Consider the following 24,766-nt stretch of genomic DNA (forward strand, 5'->3'; position numbering starts at 1 on the left):
AGAAGCAACTAGAACTAAGGAGAAATTTCCTGACAGTCAGAACCAGTGTTCCCTCTAATTTTTTGGGGGGGTGGGCGGAAAAGTATAGTGTCTGAGCGGCAGTCCCTTCGGGAGTGGGCGGCACAGAAATAATAAATAAATAAATAAACAAACAAACAAACAAATAAAAAATCCACCCTGTTTTGCCTCAGAGAATTTCAAAATAAAATACTGTACTGTGTCTCTATAACAGTGAGCTCATAATAGGGCAACTCTATCAATATCAAAATGCCACTTAAATAGTTGAGCTAGTTTCAAACTAGATTTTGATTTTCTTTCTCTCTTCCTTACTCCCATTCTTTTTCTTTCTCTTTTCCTTCGTCTCTTTTTTCTATCTGTTTCTCTCTCTTCCTCTCTTCCTCTCTCTCTCCTTCCCTCTCACTCTTTCCCTCTCGGCTTCTGGGCAGGTTTGGAAAACTCTGAGTTGATGATGATTTTTAAGTGAGCGATTGCTCACTGCTCAGCTTAGAGGGAACTATGGTCAGAACACTTAATCTGTGGAACAGCTTGCCTCAAGAAGTTGTGAATGCTCCAACACTGGAAGTTTTTAAGAAGATGTTGGATAACCATTTGTCTGAAGTGGTGTAGGGTTTCCTGCCTAAGCAGGGGGTTGGATAGAAGACCTCCAAGGTCCCTTCCAACTCTGCTGTTGTTATTATCATTTCCCCAGCTTTTTTATCCTGATTTTAATTGTATTTTAATGCCTATTACTTTAGATTTTGAGTTACCGAGTTGCATCTGCCCTTGTTTATATAGTATTTTTTATTTTACATTTTGCCGTATATGCTTTTACTTAACTTGTATTTTCTGGAAGTATTTTAGTAGGAACTGCCCAAATAGTTTTGGCTATTGAATAGTTTTTTAAAAAACAAAATAAGTAAATAAGCTTGGGTCTGCTGCCACAATGCCTAGTGGAATAAAGCCATTTAATTCTCTCATTGTTTTCTTTCAGATTGAAGCTTATGTGCTGGTGAGTATCTATCAGGACCCAAAGGGCCAAACCAATTAGAGTATTTTCTTCGGGGGTGTCTACAGAGGCATTGATGAAATCAAGGTGGAAGGACGCCCTCCCCCTTTTAGAACATTGTGTGTGCAATGCCCATAAAAAATGGGATAAGGTCTTGATGGCAAAATGCCATGTCGACTTTTTTGACCTTTAGTGGGTACCTGATTTCTCCCCTCTACATGCGCACGCACACACACACACACACTTTCAAAATTCTATAAAAGTTTTGCTTGAGGATTTATTTATTTATTTACCTATTTATTTATTTAAATGTGTTTGTTTATCTATCTATCTATCTATCTATCTATCTATCTATCTATCTATCTATCTATCTATCTATCTATCTATCTGATTTATATGCCACCCTTCTTCGAGGACATGGAATTAGTTTTCCCGCTAAAAAGTTAATGGACACAACGGCCCAATTATCTTCACTACCATTTTCAAGGACTTGCTTGGCGCAGGCCAGTAATAGTGAAACTTTTGGCCTTGGTGTGTCAGAAACTTGGAAAATGCCTAACTTGATTCTCCTGACGTGGGACCCCCTGAACAAAAGAGAAATAATTCTATATCTTCCCCGCTCATCTAAGTCACTCTGAACGGTGGCACTGGGCAGCAGTGTTGAGATTCGGCGTGAAGTAGATAGAGGCCTGGTCACTGACTTCAGGCCTAGCCCCACCACTGCCACTCAAAAAGGCCACCTCAAAGTGTACCGTTTTACGGAGAGGCCTGTGCGGCCCATATGAGGCTGCTCCCGATCCCATGAGGCCTTTGTCTCTAAAGTAGCTAGGAAAAGACTCTTTCATGGCCTCCGTGGCCTCTGAAAATTGAATGAAAGCATGCCCCATCCTCATGTGATTTTTCCAAAAGCCGCACAAGAGCCTACTCCCCTCTCACACAACTTTCAGAAAATTCAGAGACTGCACAAGAACACACTCCATCATCATCTTCTTCCTCTTCCTCTTCTTCTTCTTCTTCTTCTTCTTCTTCTTCTTCTTCTTCTTCTTCTTCTTCTTCTTCCTTCTTCCTTCTTCCTTCTTCTTCTTCTTCTTCTTCTTCTTCTTCTTCCTTCTTCTTCTTCTTTCTTCTTCTTCTTCCTTCTTCTTCTTCCTTCTTCTTCTTCCTTCTTCTTCTTCCTTCTTCTTCCTTCTTCTTCTTCCTTCTTCTTCCTCCTTCTTCTTCTTCTTCTTCCTTCTTCTTCTTCCTTCTTCTTCTTCCTTCTTCTTCTTCTTCTTCCTGCTGCTGCTGCTGCTGCTGCTACTACTACTACTACTACTACTACTACTACTACTACTATTATTATTATTATTATTATTATTATTATTATTATTATTATTATTATTACAAAACCCAGTAATACATAGCAAACGAGATTTATATGCTGGATTTCGTATCCCAATATCACAAGTAAAACACTTCCCAAGCGTGTGATGTATTTTTGTATGATGCGTGCAGATCCAAGTTCAGTAGCCTTTTGAATAGAATAGAATTTTATTGGCCAAGTGTGATTGGACACACAAGGGATTTGTCTTGGTGCATATGCTCTCAGCGTACATAAAATAAAATATACATTTGTCAAGAATCATGTGGTACGACACTTAATGATTTGTCAATGTTTATTGTTTTCAAATGTCAGCTGAGGTCTTTTGGCATAGCACCCAATGTGCTGATTAGTTGTTTTAAGATCCTGATATCAGCTAAGATTATTGTTGTTGTTGTTGTTGTCGCCGTCGTCATCAGCAGCAGCAACAGCATCATGTGACCTCCACAGCCCCCCCAAATCACTAGCACATGGGCATGCTTTCGAGAATAGTTTTAATGTTCTAAACTGTTCAGTGTGTCCTTGTGGCAAGATCAGTAGCAAACAAATTTAATACATAAATAGAATAGCTGTTGCTGGATGCCTTCAGACGTTATGGATGCTCCATCAGTGGAGGTTTTTAAGAAGAAACTGGACAGCCATTTTACTGAAATGTTGAAGGGTCTCTTGCTTGAGCAGGGGGGGTTGACTAGAAGATCTCAGGGGTCCCTTCCAACTATGTTATTATCTTATTCTGAATGCTGCCATGTCACCAAAATATTGTGGCTTGTTACTTTTGACACACGTGTCATAGGTTCACCCTCACTGGAATAGGCCATACCTCATTCACTTAAAGTAAAAAATGGGCATACATGATGAGTTTCTGTTTATATATAATAAGATATTGGAGTCAAGCAAATATAAACCTAATTAACAATGTGTGCCAAAATTTCCTTAATTATAATTCTTTTTAAGAAGCGCTAGCTGTCTCTATTCATCTATGCATCCATCCATGGCCCATTAAGCAAAAATTGTGATATATTTTTATTTAGTATTTATTATTAGACTTTGATGCCACCCATCTCATTGAGGCAATGTGTGAGCTTATACATATTCCGATTCTGAGGACTTGCTTTTGCATTTTCAAATGTTGTAGTAATAAAGATATTTAGATATTGGTAACTTAGTCCAATATAAGAAATGCATCTCTTTCCCTAGGATCCCCGAGGGTCTCGGATGGTAGAATGGAAAAACCTCAAGCCAATTTGTTGTGGTGAGTTTTAGACTGTCACAACTGAGTATCCCACTGCCCAGAGCTTCAAAGAGAAAGGGTGAGATGCAAATTGATTAAAGACATAAGGATGAATCCTTTGGCTCTTGTATTTTCTGGTTGTGAACCCTAAGGAAATTGGGCCACCAACGTAGCTCATCTCCTCTGATCTTCCTTTTCTTTGGCAGGCATCCTCAACATGAGCTTCCCTTTGTCTGATCAGCCAGTGTTCGGAGAATGGTTTATATTTGTAGAAATGCAAGAATACACATACAACAAATCATTTGAAGTTCAAAAATATGGTGAGTGAATAGCAGAGCTGCTAGAACATGTTTTGGAAACCCACTGTTTTTGAGATGTCCTAATCATGTTTGAATGAATCCAGAAATTAGGTGTGTCAATGGAGTAGGATCAAAACAATCAAGATGACAGCTTGATTGTGCAGTCAAAGCCCCCTCTATAGATGTTCCTATATAAACAGTTTCTGAAAAAAGTTGTTGAGTTAATGGCTACTCAAATCTCTGTTGAAACGTCAAATGACTACTCCAGATCTGGACAGCCTAAATGTTAATGGACAAATATCATCTCTTACTAGGTTTAATGTTACTATACTGACCTGTGATGGCAATGTTCATCATCAGTTATAGAAACATAGAAACATAGAAACATAGAAGACTGACGGCAGAAAAAGACCCCATGGTCCATCTAGTCTGCCCTTTTACTATTTCCTGTATTTTATCTTACAATGGATATATGTTTATCCCAGGCATGTTTAAATTCGGTTACTGTGGATTTACCAACCACGTCTGCTGGAAGTTTGTTCCAAGGATCTACTACTCTTTCAGTAAAATAATACTTTCTCATGTTGCCTTTGATCTTTCCCCCAACTAACTTCAGATTGTGTCCCCTTGTTCTTGTGTTCACTTTCCTGTTAAAAACACTTCCCTCCTGAACCCTGTTTAACCCTTTAACATATTTAAATGTTTCGATCATGTCCCCCCTTTTCCTTCTGTCTTCCAGACTATACAGATTGAGTTCATTAAGTCTTTCCTGATACGTTTTATACTTCAGACCTTCCCCCATTCTTGTAGCCCGTCTTTGGACCCGTTCAATTTTGTCAATATCTTTTTGTAGGTGAGGTCTCCAGAACTGAACACAGTACTCCATTTATGCTTATTAATATTTTTATTAATTAGAATAGAATCAGAATAACAGAGTTGGAAGCGACCTTGGAATCCAACACCCTGCTCAGGCAGGATATCCTATACCATTTCAGATAAATGGTACTGGTTATCCAATCTCTTCTTAAAAACTTCCAGTGTTACAGCTTTTACAACTCCTGGAGGCAAGTTGTTCTAACTGTCAGGAAATTTCTCCTTGGTTCCAAGTTGCTTCTGTCCTTGATTAGTTTAGACATTCATTTGATATCCTATAGAGTTTTATAAACTTTCATGTTAGGAAGGCTTGCTTTGGATATAAAATCTTTGGAAAAGTGCTACAAATAACTTCAGGAAATTCTACCAGATTTTAAAATCCATTTATTTTTGGAGAAATAATGAGTAATATCTGATTGCTTTTCTTTAGTTGTGTAAACTTGTCTCAATATCTAGTTATTAAATACCATCCTATGCTTGATTTATCATTTCCAAATGAAGAATATAATATCCAGTTTCCTCTGTGTTTTTTCCATATCTTTTCCAACCATATTTCATTCAAAAATCCATTTCTGAAACTAATTTAGCTTCCCAGTGTGCAGCCTTGCACACTTGAAATACATTAGAATATGAAATCACAATTTCAGAACCCAGACAATAGGGGAACCTTTTAAACCTTGCTTTTTAAGAAAGGCCCAATCGAGGATTTATGATGATTTAGGACAGTGATGGGGAACCTTTTTTTCCTCAGGTGCCAAAAGGGTGTGCACGCATTTTGCACATTTGCAAGTGCCCACACCCATAATTCAATGCTTGGGGAGGGCGAAAACAGCTTCCCCCACCCCCGGAGGCCATCCGGAGGCCGGAAACGGACTGCTTCCCAACTTTTGATAGGCCCAGTATTTATTTATTTATTCGATTTTTATGCCGCCCTTCTCCTTAGACCAGGGGTCCCCAAACTTTTTACACTGGGGGCCAGTTCACTGTCCCTCAGACTGTTGGAGGGCCGGACTATAAAAAAAACTATGAACAAATCTCTATGCACACTGCACATACCTTATTTTAACGTAAAAAAACAAAATGGGAATGTACTATTTAGAGGCGGGGAAGAAGTCTGAAATTCATACATGTTTATGTTTTGTTTTTAATTTTCTTTTGTTAACATCTGATTGGCTATACAAGGTTTTTTTGGTTTATAGAAAAATGTATAAAAATATTTATAGAAAAATATATAAAGAAAGAAGGAAGCACTTTGGCATAATGGTTAATAAGTTAGAAATATAATTGGTGTTGTACTTTTTGAAGGAACATTAAGGAGGGAATTTAATTACGGTAAAAGAAAAGTATGTACCTGGATGACAACATTAGAAAAAAAAAATTTGCAACTTTTTTGATGATTGATATTAGTTACTGACAAAATACCGCATTTTATTCAGGAAAAATTAGATGGTACATTGTATTGTTTGAATGTATGTTGAGAGAAAAATGTAAAAAAATTTACACACCCCCCCCAAAAACGTCCTTCCTTCCTCTGCCCCTCCATTCATTTCATTCTTCCTTTCTTCCTTGTTCCCTCCATTTCTTCTTCCTTCCTTCCTTCCTTCTTCCTTTCCTTCCTTCCTTTTCCCTCCATTTCTCCTTCTTTCCCTCTCCCTTTTTTTCCTTCTTTCTCATTTGTTTTGTTTCCCTCTTCCTCATTCTTTCCCTCCATCATTTTCTCATTTTTCTCTTTTTCTCTCTCACATTCCCTCCCCCTCTCACTTGTTTTCTCTCCCTCTCTCTCTTGCTTTCTCTCTCTCTCTCTCTCTCTCTCCTTTTCTTCTCTCTTCCTTCCTCTCTTCTTTTTTTTCCTGCCCTGCAACACGCCGTGGGGAAAAGGACCGGCTGTTGGTCCCTTGCCGCTGCCGCCTCCATTCAGGCGAAGGGATCTCCACAGTGGGCGGCGGCGGCAGCTTCAAGGGACCAACAGCCGGTCCTTTTCGGAGCTGCGTTGCTGCAGCCTCCGATGCCGCCCACCAAGGAGATCCCTTCGCCTGGAGGCGGAAGCAGCCTCAGAGGCTGCAACTATTCAGCGCCGAGAAAGACCGGCTCTTGGTCCCTTGAGCCTGCCGCCTCCACCTCCATTCGGGCGAAGGGATCTCTGCAGTGGGCGGTGACGGCAGCAGCTTCAAGAGACCAACAGCCGGTCCTCGTTGAGCTGAGCTTCCTTTGGCTTCCTTCGAGGCGGCAGGTGAGCTTTGCAGCTTTGCCTCGAAGGAAGCCAACGGAAGCTCAGCTCGGAGGCAGGCCTGAAGCCGCCACCGCCGCCTACTTCGCCCCGCGCTTCGGCCGCACCGGGGCCAAGTAAGCCGAGGTTAGGCCTGTCGCCCCCGGCTCGAAGTGCGAGGCCTGGGCGGCGGGCAAGCATCGGGAGGGCTTCGCCGTCGCCTGGCTGGGGAAAAGCTCCCCTCCCCGCGATCCAGCCGTTAACAAGTTAGTGCGCGGGGGTCCTGATGGCTTGTTTACTGTCCCCTCCAGACGCTCTTGCAGGGCTTCCAGGCTCCCCGTGGGGCAGCGAAGAAGCAAAATAGCAGCATTCTCCCGCTGTCTCTCCCCCTCTCTTTCTTGCTTTATTTCTCTCTCACACTCCCTTTCTATCTCTCCCTCTTTCTCTTTCTCTCTCTCTCTCCCTCTCCTCAGCAGACCCCCCCAACGCAAAAGTGCCCAAACGCGCACAAACCTCACCGGTGCAAAAAAAAAAAAAAAGCAAAAAAGCGGCACTGGGGGGACCAAGACGGTCTGCAAGCTGAGTGTCTGGAGGAGGAGGAGGCGGAAAGCCAGGGGGCGGGGAGGAAAGCAATTGGCCAATTTCTTTCTCGCCTTTAGGGATAGGAACTGTTGCTGCTCTGCCATAGGGTGCTTTTCTCCCCGCCCCCTGGCTTTCTTCTTCCTTGCCGCCGCCAGACGCTCAGCAGCAGAGTGGAGGGGAGATTCAGGAACTTAGTATATAGATGGTAAAATCTCGTACGCTGCGGCGGGCCAGGCAAATGACCTCAGCGGGCCGCATCCGGCCCGCGGGCCGTAGTTTGGGGACTGCTGCCTTAGACTCACGGCAGCTTACAACATGTTAGCAATAGCACTTTTTAACAGTATACTCGTGTTTTGCTCTTCCCAGGCTCCAAAGGCTTCTCTGGAGCCAGAGGAGGGTAAAAACGCCCTCCCCCATCTCCCTGGAGGCTCTTTGGAAGCCAAAATGCCCTCCCCGAGCCTCTGTGCAAGCCAAAAATCGGCTGGTCAGCACACACATGCATGGTGAAAATGAGCTAGGGCAACAGCTCACGTGCCATCAGATATGTCTCCACATGCCACTGTGGCACCCGTACCATAGTTTTGCCATCACTTGTTTAGAACCTTAAGGTACACTTGAATCTTCTGTCTTATTTTTATAGTAACTTTTTTTACTTTGTACTGTATAAAATTTTAGAATTTCATGTGCATGTCTTTTGAGGTAGCTCTGCTGAATTGAAACAAAAAATTGGATTGAAACAGCAAATAAAGAAGGAAGGAAGGAAGGAAGGAAGGAAGGAAGGAAGGGGAAGGGAATTCTTTCAGTCACACCAAAATGTAAACATTCCATACTATATGAATCCCATGAAGTGTGCAAACCTAACAGCAGCATCGTATATACTTCAGCAAAGCTGGAAATGCAAGTAGTCCTCAACTTACAACCACAATTGAGCCCAAAATTTCTGTTGTTAAATGAGATATTTGTTAAGAGAGCTTTGCCTCATTCTATGATGTTTCTTGCCACAGTTGTTACCTGAATTATTGCATTTGATGAGTTAGTACTGTAATCCGGTTTTTAAGTGTACCTGGCATCCCCATTGACTTAACTGGTCAGAAGGTCGCAAAAGGTAATCCCATTATCTTGGGACACAGCAGCATTCATAAAAATGAACCCATTACCGAGCATCTGAATTTTGATCACATGATCATGAGGATGCTGCAAAGTTGTAACTTGTCACGTTTTTCCAGTGTCATCGTACCTTTGAATGGTCAGTAAATGAACAGTTGTAAATCAAAGACTACCTGTTATATTTGGAACACTTCATCCCCCTTCATGAATTACACCTCACTTTCTTTGTTGCATAGAGTGGCTACTACATTCCTTGTGATTGTAGGCTAATGTAGATTAATATGACTCTCCTCCTACACTGTTTATTACTGAATGAAGGCTCATTTTTCATGAGTGACCAGTTGTTTAGTTCAAGACTTTTTCAGATTATGTTTGGTGGATTCCACAAGAACTTGACTGGAAGGCCGGGGGCAGTTCGCTTATACACAGCCAATTTTTCATCCTTAGAGCTTTGCCTTTTGATTGGGTGTTCTGGGAACTTTTTTCCTTAATTAAATTTTTAATTGAATGTTTAAATTTAATTCAGTCTTGAAATCTGAAAAAGCTTGAAGGTCCCTCGGTCTAGCAGTGTTTACAAACTTGGCAACTTTAAGATGTGTACTTCAACTCCCAGAATTCTCCAGCCAACATGGGAGTTGAAGTCCACATACTTGAAAGTTGCCAAGTTTGAAAAACACCAGTCTAATGTATCAGTCAAAAAGGGGAGAATTCTTCCACTAGGCTGAGTACTTTATTTCACGTCAGCTGTAGCTTTCTGAGAAAAAAAATAGTTGTATTTAACATCATTTTAAAAAGTAAACAAGGACACCATTTGAAATTATTCCATGGGAATTTGGCAGCAATAAGCCTCCTAAACATATGACGTTTTCAGTCTTTCTTTCCCCACCAAAATAAGAAATCAAATAGTTATGTGAACTGAAAAAAGGATGCCTGATCCATTTTTGGGTGGGAGGGCAAGGCATTATAATTAGCTGCTGTGAAACATAAGTGATCCAGAAGTTGGAAAAAGGTTACCCATTATTTATTTTAGTTGTGAAACATTATGTTAAAAGCAAGACAATTCAAAAAGATTAAAAAAGGAATGGAAGAATTGGATTTTGTGAATAGAGGATTCCTTTAATATGTGATTCCTTCAATGAACAATTACATTTTGTGGATATTTTTAAAATGAATCATTTTGGGATTTTTTTCCACCTATGGTATGGTATGAAACTGGATTACCTAAATAGGTAGCTGATTGCTAGGGTTATATTAAGCTAAATGTGTAGAAGACACTGGTCAGGTTTTCCCCTTTGAAGGTGAGATTTCCAGCAGTTCCATGTCTGATATAGATCTCTTTATATTATAGATCTCTTATGGATCTCTCCACCCTTTTTTCAGCCCATGTTTCGCATTTCTCAGTTCAACATTTTTCTTACTTTTAGGTTAAGATTTCCTGATAGCCTCACTCATGCTACTTCTAATCACAATCAGATGCCCAAATTGTTCTCACTCACTTTTTTCTCCTCCTTTTAGTTTTACCCAGGTTTGAGCTGCGTATTGATCCACCACGATACATTCGGGACTTTGGGTTTTGTGAAAAGGGAACTGTCCACGCCAGGTAGGAGCGATCGGTTCCTTCTGCTCATTTGAGTGGCTTCCTGCTGTTTCTGTTGATGTCCCTGTGATTCTTCTGAACCATACAGTTTGAAAAAGATTTGTAGAACGGGCGATCATTGATAATCACCGTGTCAATGAACTTGAGATGGAGAACTTTCAAGGGCCCTCTTCCCTCAGAGGCAGTAGTGGGTGGCACCCGGTATGGGCCACACTATGCTGTGGTAGCAAAAATGGAGATGCACACCCATCTCCCCATCCCCAACACGTGCATCACGTGCACCTGCGTGAGATTTGTCTTCTGCGCGTGCTCCGGAAGCAAAATCTCATGTGAGGATGCTCATGTGTGAGAGATTTTGCCAATTTCAGCGGTTTTTTGTTTCCACACACACGCGCAAAAGCAAAGAAATCGTCGAAACCCAGCGAAATCTCATGCACGCGAGCATCCTACACGGCATCGGACCAGAATATTCTGCCACACGAATCCCAGCGACCAATTAGGTTCCACAGAGTTGGCCTTCTCCGGGTCCCGACAACTAAACAATGCTGTCTGGTGGGACCCAGGGGAAGAGCCTTCTCTGTGGCGGCCCCGGCCCTCTGGAACCAACTCCCTCCAGAGATCAGGATTGCCCCCACTCTCCTTGCCTTTCGTAAACTTTTGAAACCCCACCTATGTCACCAGGCATGGGGAAATTAACACACCTCTTAGCTATTGAGGTTTGTTAATGGTTTGTTTGGTTCGTATGACTGTTTTTTATGTTTTTAAACTGTTTTTAAATATTGGATTTGTATTCATTATATTGTTTTCCTTGTTGTGAGCCGCTCCGAGTCCTCAGAGAGGGGCGGCCTACAAATCTAATAAATGAATGAATGAATGAATGAATAATAATCCTTGTGCAAGATTTCACTACTGGCGCATGAGCAGAAGCTGCATCTCATGCTGATGCCTGCCCACCGGACATGTGCGTACCTATGCCGGTCTCCGGGTGCGCATCAGGAGTGCTGGAGACGAGGAACCCTTGCCTGCTCAGAGGTCATATGTTGGGGTCACGTGGGCTGTGCTGAAGCAAACAGCAGATGTAGGCAATGGCAGAAATAAGAGCAGCCCTTTTTTGACACATTCTTGTTTCACGTTTGGACACAAGCAATAGGCTGTAGAAATGGGAAAATAACCAAACATCTCAGGATTGGATGGGCTGCCTTTAATCTTTGATGTCTTCTCCTAACAGTACTGCCAAGTTTGTTGCTGTGAAAACTCAACTGCTAGGGAAATTGGGTCCATGACTCCCAGTTGTGGCTCCCTTTAATTTCTGCAAGGAGGGTTGGGGACCTTTACTCTGAATGCAAAAGTTTTCAGCTTTTTCTGGACATCTTTAATTAAAAATTATCTCGGCACCAGGCTTAGAGACTTTCTAGAAGAACGTAGCAAGTTACAGGAGTCTGCTAAACTCAGTGACTCAAACTACCTGTCATTGTATTAGGAAGCTTAGCATGCATGTAATTAAGTTTGGAAATGAAAGAGCAATGGCTAAACGTAATAATTGTTGAGCTTCTGTTCCAGGTACACATTTGGAAAGCCAGTGACAGGGAAGCTGACTGTCAACATGACAATAAATGGAGTGGGGTACTACAGACACGAATCAGGGCATCCTGTCCTTAAAACCACTGAAGTGAGTAAGGGGTAGACAACAAGGGGGGAGGTACATTCTGGTGACTGCGAAATAATATTCAACAGTTTTAAAGAGGATTACCACTCCAGTGGCTCACGTGGTCATATAACATGGATGAAGCCAGGCCACATCCATGCATCAGACTTGGATTCACTTTTTGAATGGGTTTCTAGGTGTATTTAAATTGTTGCAAATTAAATAGGAGAACTGAAAATCTTGGTTTTTCCTGATTTGGGCTGTTAGCCTCTGGGACAAATGAGGTTGCTTCTATTCACAGTAGTTATATTTCCCCTGTCGCTACCACAGGCACATATGGCCTCTTTAATTGTTCACTTTTTTCATATTATTTCCTGACAGATTGAGGGTTCTGCGAATTTTGACATATGTGTAAAAGACATGATGCCTGCAGACGTCCCCGAGCATTTCAGAGGCACTGTGAACATTTGGGCGACAGTAACAAGCACCGATGGGAGCAGGCAGGTCACCTTCGATGATTCTACCCCTGTTCAGAAGCAGCTTATTGACATAAAATATTCCAGAGATACTCGGAAGCAGTTCAAATCTGGTTTGCCATATAAAGGGAAGGTGAGTAGGATATTGCAGTGGGAAGATTGTAGCATCATGGAGTAGACTTTTCATTAAGAGGACAGAGGAAGTGCAAGATTAAGGATATAATGACTACTTGGTTTGGTTAAAAATATTGAATATTCTGATGCAAGATGACACATAGTTGCTCTCTTTAGGATCATTCTCCCTTCCCGATTATAACAGAATATGTTCCATCAATAGAACATAGAAGTCTGACGGCAGAAAAAGACCTCATGGTCCATCTAGTCTGCCCTTATACTATTTTCTGTATTTTATCTTAGGACTGATATATGTTTATCCCAGGCATGTTTAAATTCAGTTACTGTGGATTTACCAACCACGTCTGCTGGAAGTTGGTTCCAAGGATCTACTACTCTTTCAGTAAAATAATATTTTCTCATGTTGCTTTTGATCTTTCCCCCAATTATTTAATTATTTATTTATTTATTTATTTATTAGATTTGTATGCTGCCCCTCTCCGTAGACTCGGGGCGGCTAACAACAATAATAAGACAATATAAACAAATCTAATATTTAAGTTTAAGTTAAATTAAGAAACCCTAATTTGAGAAACCAACCATACATACAGACATACCAAGCATAAATTTTATAAGCCTAGGGAGAAGGGGATATCTCAATTTCCCCATGCCTGACGACAGAGGTGGGTTTTAAGGAGCTTACGAAAGGCAATGAGGATGGGGGCAGTTCTGATCTCTGCGAGGAGTTGGTTCCAGAGGGTCGGGGCCGCCACAGAGAAGGCTCTTCCCCTGGGTCCTGCCAGATGGCATTGTTTAGTCGACAGGACCCAGAGAAGGCCAACTCTGTGGGACCTAACTGGTGGCTGGGATTCGTGCGGCAGAAGGTCCCGGAGATTAGATTAGATTAGATTTATTGGATTTATATGCCGCCCCTCTCCGCAAACTCGGGGCGGCTCACAACAATAATTTAAAAAAACAGTACATAATAACAAATCCAATGCCCACCAATCTAATTACAATTTAAAATTAATAAATTCATAAAACAGTCCTAATATATATAAAAAACAGGCACACAGTCAATCAGTCAAATGGCAAAACAACATGGGCAAGGGGGAGATGTTTTAGTTCCCCCATGCCTGACGGCAGAGGTGGGTCTTAAGGACTTTACGAAAGGCAGGGAGGGTGGGGGCAATCCTAATCTCAGGGGGGAGCTGGTTCCAGAGGGTCGGGGCCCCCACAGAGAAGGCTCTTCCCCTGGGTCCCGCCAGACGGCATTGTTTAGTCGACGGGACCCGAAGAAGGCCGACTCTGTGGGACCTAACCAGTCGCTGGGATTCATGCGGCAGGAGGCGGTCCCGAAGATATTCTGGTCCGGTGCCATGAAGGGCTTTATAGGTCATAACCAACACTTTGAATTGTGACTGGAAACTGATCGGCAACCAATGCAGACTGCGGAGTGTTGGAGTAATATGGGCATACTTAGAGAAGCCCATAATTGCTCTTGCAGCTGCATTCTGCATGATCTGAAGTTAATTTAACGATTAACTTCAGATTGTGTCCCCTTGTTCTTGTGTTCACTTTCCTATTAAAAACACTTCCTCTCCTGAACCTTATTTAATCGTTTAACATATTTAAATGTTTCGATCATGTCCCCCCTTTCCCTTCTGTCCTCCAGACTATACAGATTGAGTTCATTAAGTCTTTCCTGATAGGTTTTATTCTTAAGACCTTCCACCATTCTTGTAGTTGGTATTGACTTTTTGCTGGCCACAGATTGACCTTCTTTAACATGATTTGTGGCCAGATTGTCCCTTCCCAGTGGTGTATCCATCGCCACTGTGGTCTAACAACCATCTTCCTGTTGGTCACCACCTTCCTTCCTTCCTTCCTTCCTTCCTTCCTTCCTTCCTTCCTTCCTTCCTTCCTTCCTTCCTTCCTTCCTTCTCACTACAGTCGATTTCTCAAGGGAACCTTATAATAATAGTAAGAGTAATAATAATAATTTATTAGATTTGTATGCCTCCCCTCTTCGAAGACTCATCCCATATAGTCACCATATTCTTGACGTGCCCTATTAACTATTTGCTGAGGATACATCCAATGGGTTACGCAAGGTAGGATGGGGATTGATGCCTCTTGATTTTGAAGGAGGTCCTCCTCATCAACTGGACTTAAAGCAGCAAGTTGGCAAGAGTTCCAGGGCATTAAAATTGCTTCACTTCTAAGACTTAACATAGAGAAACCTGGACTACAATTCACTAGACCTTGGGTCACTTTTCTTCCTAGCTTGGTGAATGCCCTGGGGGTGGGGGAAATGGATATTTCTATCCTGAATATGCTAGGATACCATCTCTTCTACATGCCCAGGCCACTTATTTCCCCATGTCTGCCTTCTTAGAAGCAGCCCACCCCATGCTTGGTGACTTGTTTTCCTGATAGCAGATGATACTGTGTAGAGGGCAGAAGGACGAGAGGAATTCTTCCCATCTCTACCTATATTAATGTGTCTCATGATTCTTTAGGTTGAAGTCACTTATCCAGATGGGAGTCCAGCTGATGGAGTGACTGTCCGGGTAAAAGCGGAACTCACTCCAAAGGACAACATTTACACAAGCGAGTTAGTGTCCAGAAGCGGTGTGGTGGAATTTGAAATCCCCTCCATCCCCCCTGCTGTCCAGTACGTCTGGCTGGAGGTGGGTGAAAGCCCTTGATAGGATTAGTGGGCTGGAATTGCCATTAATCTCATCAAAGGCACACTTTGTCAGTGGGGCCAATGGGTTGAGAACATGGGGGCAACTTTATTTAAGAACGTTAATTGGGGGATTTCTTAATCCTTAAGCCTCTTATTTTCCTTCTGGCTATGTGATTTCTGGGGGATTTTCGAACTGAATGGAAATGGGAAGGAACCCACAGAACATTGGGGGGGGGGGAGAGGGTGCAATGAGAGGAGGGTTTCTGCTTGATATTTAGAATATTGCAGATTTCAATTTATGGCATCTTCAAATAAATGGAGAATGGGATAAACAAAAAGTAAGTGTGTTTTCTACCTGAGTTCCAGGGAACCACGGGATCTGTCAACGGGAGTAATATCAGACCATGTTAAGCTCTTTTCCATGGGTGGGTTCAAAATGGGGACAAATGTCCAAAATGATCAGATGGATTAATATGTTTTATTCCAGACAGGGAAACAAAATCTGTTAAAAGGAGCATTTGATTGTTTTGAGGCTCTCCATAGATTCCCATTTATTGAAATAATATTCTGTCCATTAGTTAAATAGAAAATAATGGAGAAAAATGATATTGACGGAGGGTGCAGAGACGAAGAAGAAGGGAATGACAGATATATTTTTGGTTGTTTTCACTGGGTGCCGATCTCCAAACAGCCCCGATCTGGCAAGGTTGCATCCCAGTGCAGAGACAAATCTTGGGGAAGATTAGATCGGCCTGGTCAAAATCTGCAGGATGAGTTGGGAGTTCCGAAGTTGCCCTTGAAATAACTTTCTACTTTCCACCTTTCTCAAGACCAAAGTCACAGCCCTTGATGGGAAGCCTGTTGGAGATCAGTATCTGCCCAACTACCTCTCGATCAGCAGCTGGTATTCACCTAGCAAGTGCCACATCCAGCTTCAGATGCCAGACAGGCCTTTTCTGGTAAGATGCAAGGCAACTCTCGGCATCTTGTTTTCAGAGTTTTCAAGACACATTTGATGGGTTGCTGTGAGCCGGAACCTTTGCCTGCTGTTCTCAGCCTAGCTCACTTGGAATGACTAATATCTCTGTTGAGGAAACTGGGATGCAGCCAACATGCCTGCTTTGGCTGGGTGTTTCACTTTGGCTGGCTTTCGGATTTGATCTTGCTCCAGGGAAACACTCAATAGCCAGAATTCTTTGGCTGCCTTCTTCTTAACAATGAGACTGCTCTGTATCTTCGCATCCCGAGCTGTGCTCTGTTTTGCTTTCCCCTGAGTATGGAGTGGATTTGGAAGATATGCCAGGTTCCAAAAGTCCTAAGTAGAATGTGGTCTGTTCTTTCAGAAGGCATTCCTGGTGGCAGTGATGCTGGAATTGAGTGTTTGCTCCATGCCACCCTTTGAATGAAAGCCCCCGTCCTCAAATCCATGTCCTCCAGATGGGTCAAATTTCATCATTAATCATAGCACTAGCATTTAGACTTACTATATTTTTCAGACACACAGGAATATAAGGCGCACCTTAGTTTTTGGGGAGGAAAATAGGAAAAGAATCTGGTTACCAGGTATTCATCTGGCTAGCCTCCTTAGCCAGCATATTATTTTATCCCCTGATTAGGGCTTTTAAAAAACTTTATTTGGAGAGAGTAACAATGAAAGAGCTTGCAAGCCAGTAAAAGGTGGGAACATCATTAACACCTGGAAATAAACATTCAGAGCAAGTCAAGCAAAGAAAAAACCCTGCAAAGACTTAGGGCTTGGAAAACATTCTTTGTTGAGAGTAACAATGAAAGAGCTTGTAAGCCGGTAAGAGCTGGGAACATGGTTAGTACCTGGTTAGGGCTGGAAAGAAACTTATTTGGAGCAAGATAGAACAATGAAAAAACCCCTGCAAAGACTTAGGGCTTGGAAAACATTCTTCAGAGAGAGTAACAATGAAAAAGCCTGCAAGCTGGTAAGAGCTGGGAACATTGTTAGCACCTGGTTAGGCTGGAAAAAAACGTATTCAAGTTAGAGCAAGTTAGAGCAATGAAAAAAACCCTGCAAAGACTTAGGACTTGGAAAACATTCTTCGCACAGAGAAGCAATGAAAGAACCTGCAAGGTAAAAGCTGGGAAGATCGTTAGCAGCTAGTTAGGGCTGGAGGGACGGGAAGCTACATTCAGAGTAAGATACACCCAAATTATCAGCCTCTTTTAGGGAGGAAATGGGTGCGTCTTATACTCCAAAAATACAGTATATACTGCTTCATAGTTCTTTACAGCCTTCTCTAAGCAGTTTACAAAGTCAGCATATCACTCCTAATTATCTGGAACCTCATTTTACTGATGTCGCAAGGATGGAAGGCTGAGTCAACCTTGAGCTGGTCATGGCAACCAGATCAGCTTTTCATTTCAGAAACGTCACCTGGGTAGTAGGAAGGGGAAGAGGCATTAGCAAACCTTTATATGGCTGCAGTTGCTCCCTTTCTCTTTCCAGGTGGGAGAGGAGGCATGTGTTGCTGTGAAGTCCACTTGCCCGTGTAATTTCACACTCCACTTCGAAGTTGTATCACGGGGGAACATTGTTCTTTCAGGACTGCTGCCTCGAAACAAGACTCGGGAAGGGAATAAAAGAATCGCCCCCGTTGCGTCTTCTGGTAAGAACATCTACATTGCTTAACTTCTCAGCCATGACTTCTGTGTTTGAGGCAGGGTCAGAAAGGGGTGGGTGGAGATGAACAAAAAAGCTCCCACTGCCTCCTGAAAACCATGGCTTTATTAAGATGTATGTATTTTCCACCCTATTGGAGCATCATCTTTCGGCTGTGGCGAGGAGGGCGTTTGCCCAGGTTCGCCTGGTGCACCACTTGCGGCCCTATTTGGACAGGGAGTCATTGCTCACAGTCACTCATGCCCTCATCACCTCGAGGTTCGATTACTGCAACGCTCTCTACATGGGGCTACCTTTGAAAAGTGTTCGGAAACTTCAGATCGTGCAGAACGCAGCCGCGAGAGCCATCGTGGGGCTTCCAAGATTCGCCCATGTTTCTTCAACACTCCGTGGCTTCCATTGGCTGCCGATTAGTTTCCAGTCACAATTCAAAGTGTTGGTCATGACCTTTAAAGCCTTACATGACAATAGACCAGATTACCTCCGGAACCACCTGCTACAGCACGAATCCCAGCGACCGATAAGGTCCCACAGAGTTGTCCTTCTCCGGGTCCCGTCGACTAAACAATGTCGTTTGGCGGGCCCCAGGGGAAGAGCCTTCTCTGTGGCGGCCCCGGCCCTCTGGAACCAACTCCCCCCGGAGATTAGAACTGCCCCCACCCTCCCTGTCTTTCGTAAACTACTCAAGACTCATTTATACCGCCAGGCATGGGGGAGTTGAGATAGCTCTTCCCCCTAGGCCATTACAAGTTATGCATGATATGTTTGTGTGTATGTTTGGTTTTATAATAGGGGTTTTTAGTTGTTTTTTTATTATTGGATTGTACATGTTGTGTTTATTATTGTTGTTAGCCGCCCCGAGTCTACGGAGAGGGGCAGCATACAAATCCAATAAATTATTATTATTAATTATTATTTCTTGTTTAGACCCGACTGGCTCTTCTGCTCCAGAACTGAATAGCTGCATGACTTCTATCTGTTTCTCAGTCTCTCCAAACATGGCTCCCCTGGGCCGTCTTCTTGCATACTACGTGCGGGAGAACGGAGAAGGGGTTGCAGATAATCTGCAGTTTGCCGTCAAGCCTTTCTTTGAGAACCAGGTATCCAGTATAGAATGGCTAGTCAAGCACCTGGGTGGTTTGGCAAAGGATCTCGGGTGATGGTGGTTCTTCCCTCCTTTCTTCTCTTCCTCCTCCTCCTCTTAATGTTCAATGCCAGGTTTCGGTGGCATTTTCAGCAAATGAGACCCGGCCGGGTGACTCCGTATCTGTTACAGTGCGAGCTGCAAAGGGAAGTTGTGTTTGTTTGGCCACAGTGGACAAAAGCATTTACCTCTTCAAGCCTGGCTTCCAACTGACAGCTGACCAGGTGAGCAGCATCCCCTTGGGAGTGGGGAATGCTTTGGTACTGTCGAACTACTGAGTCCAAGAAGGAAGTGATGACATTTTAGAAAGAATGTAAACATAGCTCCAGTATTGTTGCTGTTGTTAGCCGTGAAGTCATGTCCGACCCGTTGCAACCTCAGGGACAACATTCCTCCATGCCTTTCTGTCCTCTACCATCCTCCGGAGTCCAGCGACTCTATCTAGTCACCTCATTCTCTGTCGTGCCCTTCTTTTTTGCCCTCAATCGTTCCCAGCATTAGGCTCTTCTCAGTGAATCATTCCTTCTCATTAGCTGATCAAAGTATTTGAGTTTCAGTATAGCAATGGGCAAACATCGGATAGCCTGGAGCCTCAGTTCAGTTTTTATTTATTTATTTATTTATTCATTCATTCATTCATTCATTCATTCATTCATTCATTCATTCGATTTTTATGCCGCCCTTCTCCTTAGACTCAGGGCGGCTTACAACATGTTAGCAATAGCACTTTTTAACAGAGCTAGGCTATTGCCTCCACAATCCGGGTCCTCATTTTACCCACCTCCGAAGGATGGAAGGCTGAGTCAACCTTGAGCCGCTGATGAGATTTGAACCGCTGACCTACAGATCTAGAGTCAGCTTCATTGGCCTGCACTCTACCTGCTGCGCCACCTCAGCTCATGGAGGAATTAAGGCCACAGGAGGCTTGGACATATCATTTCATCTGGGCAGAAATGAGAGGTATTAGGAGCATTTGGAGAGATTTTTATAAAGTGTTAAGAAGATGGCAGGAAACTGTTATTTCAGTTATCAGATTGGATCAGAAGCAGCTCTTGGGGAGCAGAAATGGGCTTCAACTTGCCCATAGCCTTAATAGATTGGGCAAAGATAAATACACATTTTCTTATGCAGGTAACCAATGCCTTTCTGAAAGCTACAAGCAAAATCATGGATAGATAGCTTTTCACACCATTATTCCTTACAAACCATATTCATTCCTTTAAAATTATGATCATATTATACCTCCGGAACCGCCTTCTACCGCACGAATCCCAGCGGCCGATAAGGTCCCACAGAGTTGGCCTTCTTCGGGTCCCGTCGACTAAACAATGTCGTTTGGCGGGCCCCAGGGGAAGAGCCTTCTCTGTGGCAGCCCCGGCCCTCTGGAACCAACTCCCCCCAGAGATTAGAACGGCCCCCATCCTCCTTATCTTTCGCAAATAAGACCCACCTATATAGCCAGGCTTGGGGGGAACTAAGACATCCTCCCCCAGGCTTTTATATTTTATGTTTGGTATGTATGTGCTCTATTTTTTTAATTGCTGGGGTTTTATATATGTTTTTTAATATTGTTTTACTGCTATATTGTTTTATTATTGTTGTGAGACGCCCCGAGTCTTTGGAGAGGGGCGGCATACAAGTCCAATAAATAATAATAATAATAATAATAATAATTATTATTATTATTATTATTATCATCATCATCATCATCATCATCATCATCATCATCATCATCATCATCATTGGTGCATTTTATGCCAGTGTAGATGAATTATCTGTTGTGCGAAGAAACAATTTAACCAATAGATCATTCCTACCATGATCTCTCTTAAAACTCTTGTTACTTTTGTTACACTGGAAGACCATAACATGCATATTATAATTTGAAGACCTTGCAGTTATTTTTCACATATCAGAGTTGGATTCTGTTGACCACTTCTGGAAAGCAAAACCTTTGAATATTCCCGCAATAGTCCCTGACATGCTCATGGGCAAATCTTATGTTAACTCGTTGTGCAGATCTTCCAAGAACTTGCAGATTATGACGTGTCTGATGCTTTTGGAACTTCAAAAGAAGAAGGGCACTTCTGGTGGCCAGGCTCAACACTACACAAGCGTCGCCGTCGTTCTTCTATCTTTCCCTGGCACTGGGACGTTGCCAAAGATGCCCGCTGTGCATTTACGGTGAGGTTTTCTCTTCATGCATAAGTGTGGCATCTGCATGTTGTCTTTTGTGGTAGTTGCAAGATTGCCAACAGACTGAGATCATAGTCAAGCAGAGCAACTCAACAGGGAACAGATTAAGCCCACTTTAGCACACTGCATGGAGCAAATTCAATCTTGTTTTACATTTCCTACCATAGGAACTCAGCAATGTATAACAATCCATTTCTCTGGAACTACCATTTTTTATTCAGTGACATTTAATGGGTGATGCAGACATCATTATATTATAATAATAGGCTGCATATCCTATTTTTGCACCATAATAAATGATGCAAAAATAATTTTTTCACACCCAGGCTGTTCAAATCTGGAGCACCAAATTTGCAAAATGTCATATTTAGAGCCTACACAATGTTAATTAAATATTCACTGTTTGGGGGCTTATTGTTTATCTGTTGATCTTGGCTGTATGATTTGTGCTTAATTATCCCCTTAATTGTTTAACTTAAATTGCTCAAGCATTATTTTCTCTTTCCAAGAAAAGGGGCTTTTGTTTCTGGTTTTCTTCTATTCTTTTGTCTGTTTTCAATAGAGGGTGTTTTTTAGCAAATAAAAAGAATGAAACACCTAATTAAAGCTGTTTCTCAATATTTCTATTACTCTTAAACATAAATTAACACCGCATAGTTTTGGAAGGCTCTCTAGGGGAAATTAGAATAGTGGGAAATTCAGCACTAATTTAGCATAGATCAAGAGGTAAACAATTCAGTACTTCTTAATCCATGTTATGGTGAGTAAACTATAGAAAGATCTCAGGCACAACACTTGATGTTGCAGTGCTATAAGGAATGCTATTTTAATCAGTGTAATTTTGAGAAAACAGTTCTCAGTACTAAAGAATTCTAGGGTAGAAATAACATTTGCCTTCACTGAATCTTGCAACTCTAAAGTAACAAAAATATTCCAATGAAGGAGAATATTTATATAACAGAAAAATGTTGCAGTTGGGCTGGTTAGGGAAGGTTTTTCAATAAACTATGTCTTTGCTCCAGGTCTCATATAGAAATTAGTGCTAGGAAGTTCCTGAAATTCTAACATACTCCAAAAGCATAATGGAATTAAAATAGTGAAAACAAGATATAACCAGTTAGGTTTCATATGAGAGTTTTGCAACCCTGAAAAAGTTGGAAGCCTTTTTGAAGAACGTTGCTCACATTCAGGTGCTTTTTGAGGGGCAGGGATAGGGCACCCAGAACTCGGCAACCATTCTTTGCATCTGAGGTGCCAATTCTTTTCATACTTAGAACCCATTTCCGCAGGTTGTATCATTCCACAATTGAACTCAAATACGAGAGTCGCCCAGAAAGTAATGCACCACATTTTTTTTCTCAGCGTACAGTAATAGTATGAATGTGAAACTTTAGATATAAAGTATTTGAATTGTCAGGAGTGCGTGTGTAAATTTTGCGTTTCTTCAGACAGCTAGCGTAGCTGCAGCAGGGTTCTGAAATGGCGTCTGTAAGTGATGTATGTTACAAACAGCGTGTCGTCATTGAATTTCTCACTGCGGAGAAAGAAACTGTTGGGAACATTCGCAAATGTTTGTGTGCAGTTTATGGAGAATCTGCAGTCGACAGAAGTACGGTTAGTCGCTGGGCACAGAGGGTAAGGCCATTAGAAGAACGGAACAGAAGAACAGAGGGTGAGGCCACTAGAACAAGGCACTTGTGTCTCGCTGGAGGAAGGCCATAGAACAGGACAGAGATTACATGGAAAAATAGGGAGTATAGGAAAAAACACCATTCTTTCTTATGCGTAAGTTTGATTGTATTCAATAAATAATTGTTGAAAAAAAATGTGGTGCATTACTTTCTGGGCGACCCTCGTAATTGAGTTCAGTTGTGGAATGATACAACCCTTGAATGTTCCGAAAATTAATTAATTATCTATCTATCTATCTATCTATCTATCTATCTATCTATCTATCTATCTATCTATCTATCTATCTATCTATTTTGTCCAATACACAATAATACACAATGAAGGTTAAAGAGGATATAGGAGAGAAGAAATATGAGATATAGGAGAGACTATAGGACAGGGGACGGAAGGCACTCCTAGGAATCTGGAGAGGTCAACCGTGGATAGTCTAAGGGTAAAATGTTGGGGGTTAGGGGATGATACTACAGAGTCTGGTAATGAGTTCCATGCTTTGGCAACCCGATTACTAAAGTCATATTTTTTACATTTTTTAAATGCCTCCAGTCTAGTTCCATCATCTTGGAATCCTTATTATGGAGAACCTCCCCTGTCCTTGTTCTGAGAACTCTTAACTTTGTGGCTGTTGGGAAGGTTTTCCTTTGGTGAGGAAGGAGGTGGCGCGAGAGGTTAATTTCTAAGTACATCTTGTGCTCAGATTCTTTGAGAAGGAGCCCTTGGCATTCAGAGCCAAATGCTGTTCTCTGCTTTCTCTAAACAGGCCACTTTCCCCAAAGAGGTTCTGTCGGCTGAGATAGCATAGGTGAAAATGTGCTTGGCTCCTACGTGCTTGGCAGAAGGGACACAGCCTCTTCTGTTCCCAGAGTGAAGTGATTTCATTTTGATCGGGGGGGAGAAGAGAAAAGCTTTTTAACAAACAAGTCAGATCATTTTAAATAAGGTGGGGGTGGGGGGAGAGAGAGAATTTGCAGTCAAAAATAAACTGGCGGCCTCCGAGAGAACCATAGGAGAAGCATTCCTTCTAAAGAAGACGGCTTGTCGGCTTTTGGAGGAAAAAGAAAACTGATTCCCCAGCAAGGATGAGTTTTTCTTTCTTTTCTTTTTTTACGGTATAAAATTTTTATTTTCTCCAACATACAATATTTATCCAGATTATTTCTTTTTTACTTTCTTCTGGTCCATTCAATGGAGGCTCTTGTATCTTTTTCTACCTCTAGAGCAGTGTTTCCCAACCTTGGCAACTTGAAGATATCTGGACTTCAACTCCCAGAATTCCCCAGCCAGCGAATGCTGGCTGGGGAATTCTGGGAGTTGAAGTCCAGATATCTTCAAGTTGCCAAGGTTGGGAAACACTGCTCTAGAGGACTCTGCTTATCTTATATATTCTTAGACCTCTCATATACCTTTTCTCCATCCAATATTAAAAAGGGTCCGCAACTTGGGCGTCATCCTCAATCCACAGCTAACATAAGAGCATCATCTTTCAGCTGTGGCGAGGAGGGCATTCGCCCAGGTTCACCTGGTGTACCAGTTGCGGCCCTATTTGGACCAGGAGTCACTGCTCACAGTCACTCATGCCCTCATCACCTCGAGGTTCGACTACTGTAATGCTCTCTACATGGGGCTACCTTTGAAAAGTGTTCGGAAACATCAGATAGTGCAGAATGCAGCTGTGAGAGCAGTCATGGGCATCCCCCGATATGCCCACATTACATCAACATTCCGCAGCCTTCAGTGGCTGCCGATCATTTTCCGGTCACAATTCAAAGTGTTGGTTATGACCTATAAAGCCCTTCATGGCATCGGACCAGAATACCTTCGAGACTGCCTTCTACCGCACAAATCCCAGCGACCGATTAGGTCCCACAGAGTCAGCCTTCTCCAGGTTCCGATGACAAA

At 42.4% G+C, this 24,766-nt stretch overlaps 1 protein-coding gene across 1 annotated transcript in view; it reads left to right on the top strand.

Annotated features, from left to right (window-relative positions):
• CPAMD8 (C3 and PZP like alpha-2-macroglobulin domain containing 8) overlaps positions 1-24,766 on the top strand; it is a 116,367-nt gene that overhangs the window by 20,778 nt on the left and 70,823 nt on the right. Inside the window, exons 6-17 of the mRNA XM_070737511.1 lie at positions 992-1,009; positions 3,564-3,618; positions 3,804-3,917; positions 10,180-10,264; positions 11,822-11,930; positions 12,288-12,515; positions 15,019-15,189; positions 16,019-16,147; positions 17,665-17,824; positions 18,766-18,938; positions 19,057-19,206; positions 21,002-21,166. Of these exons, the coding sequence (XP_070593612.1) occupies positions 992-1,009; positions 3,564-3,618; positions 3,804-3,917; positions 10,180-10,264; positions 11,822-11,930; positions 12,288-12,515; positions 15,019-15,189; positions 16,019-16,147; positions 17,665-17,824; positions 18,766-18,938; positions 19,057-19,206; positions 21,002-21,166 (1,557 nt within the window). The remainder of the gene's footprint in view (positions 1-991; positions 1,010-3,563; positions 3,619-3,803; positions 3,918-10,179; positions 10,265-11,821; positions 11,931-12,287; positions 12,516-15,018; positions 15,190-16,018; positions 16,148-17,664; positions 17,825-18,765; positions 18,939-19,056; positions 19,207-21,001; positions 21,167-24,766) is intronic.

Source organism: Erythrolamprus reginae, chromosome 1, assembly GCF_031021105.1.
Source record: "Erythrolamprus reginae isolate rEryReg1 chromosome 1, rEryReg1.hap1, whole genome shotgun sequence".
NCBI lineage: Eukaryota > Metazoa > Chordata > Lepidosauria > Squamata > Dipsadidae > Erythrolamprus > Erythrolamprus reginae.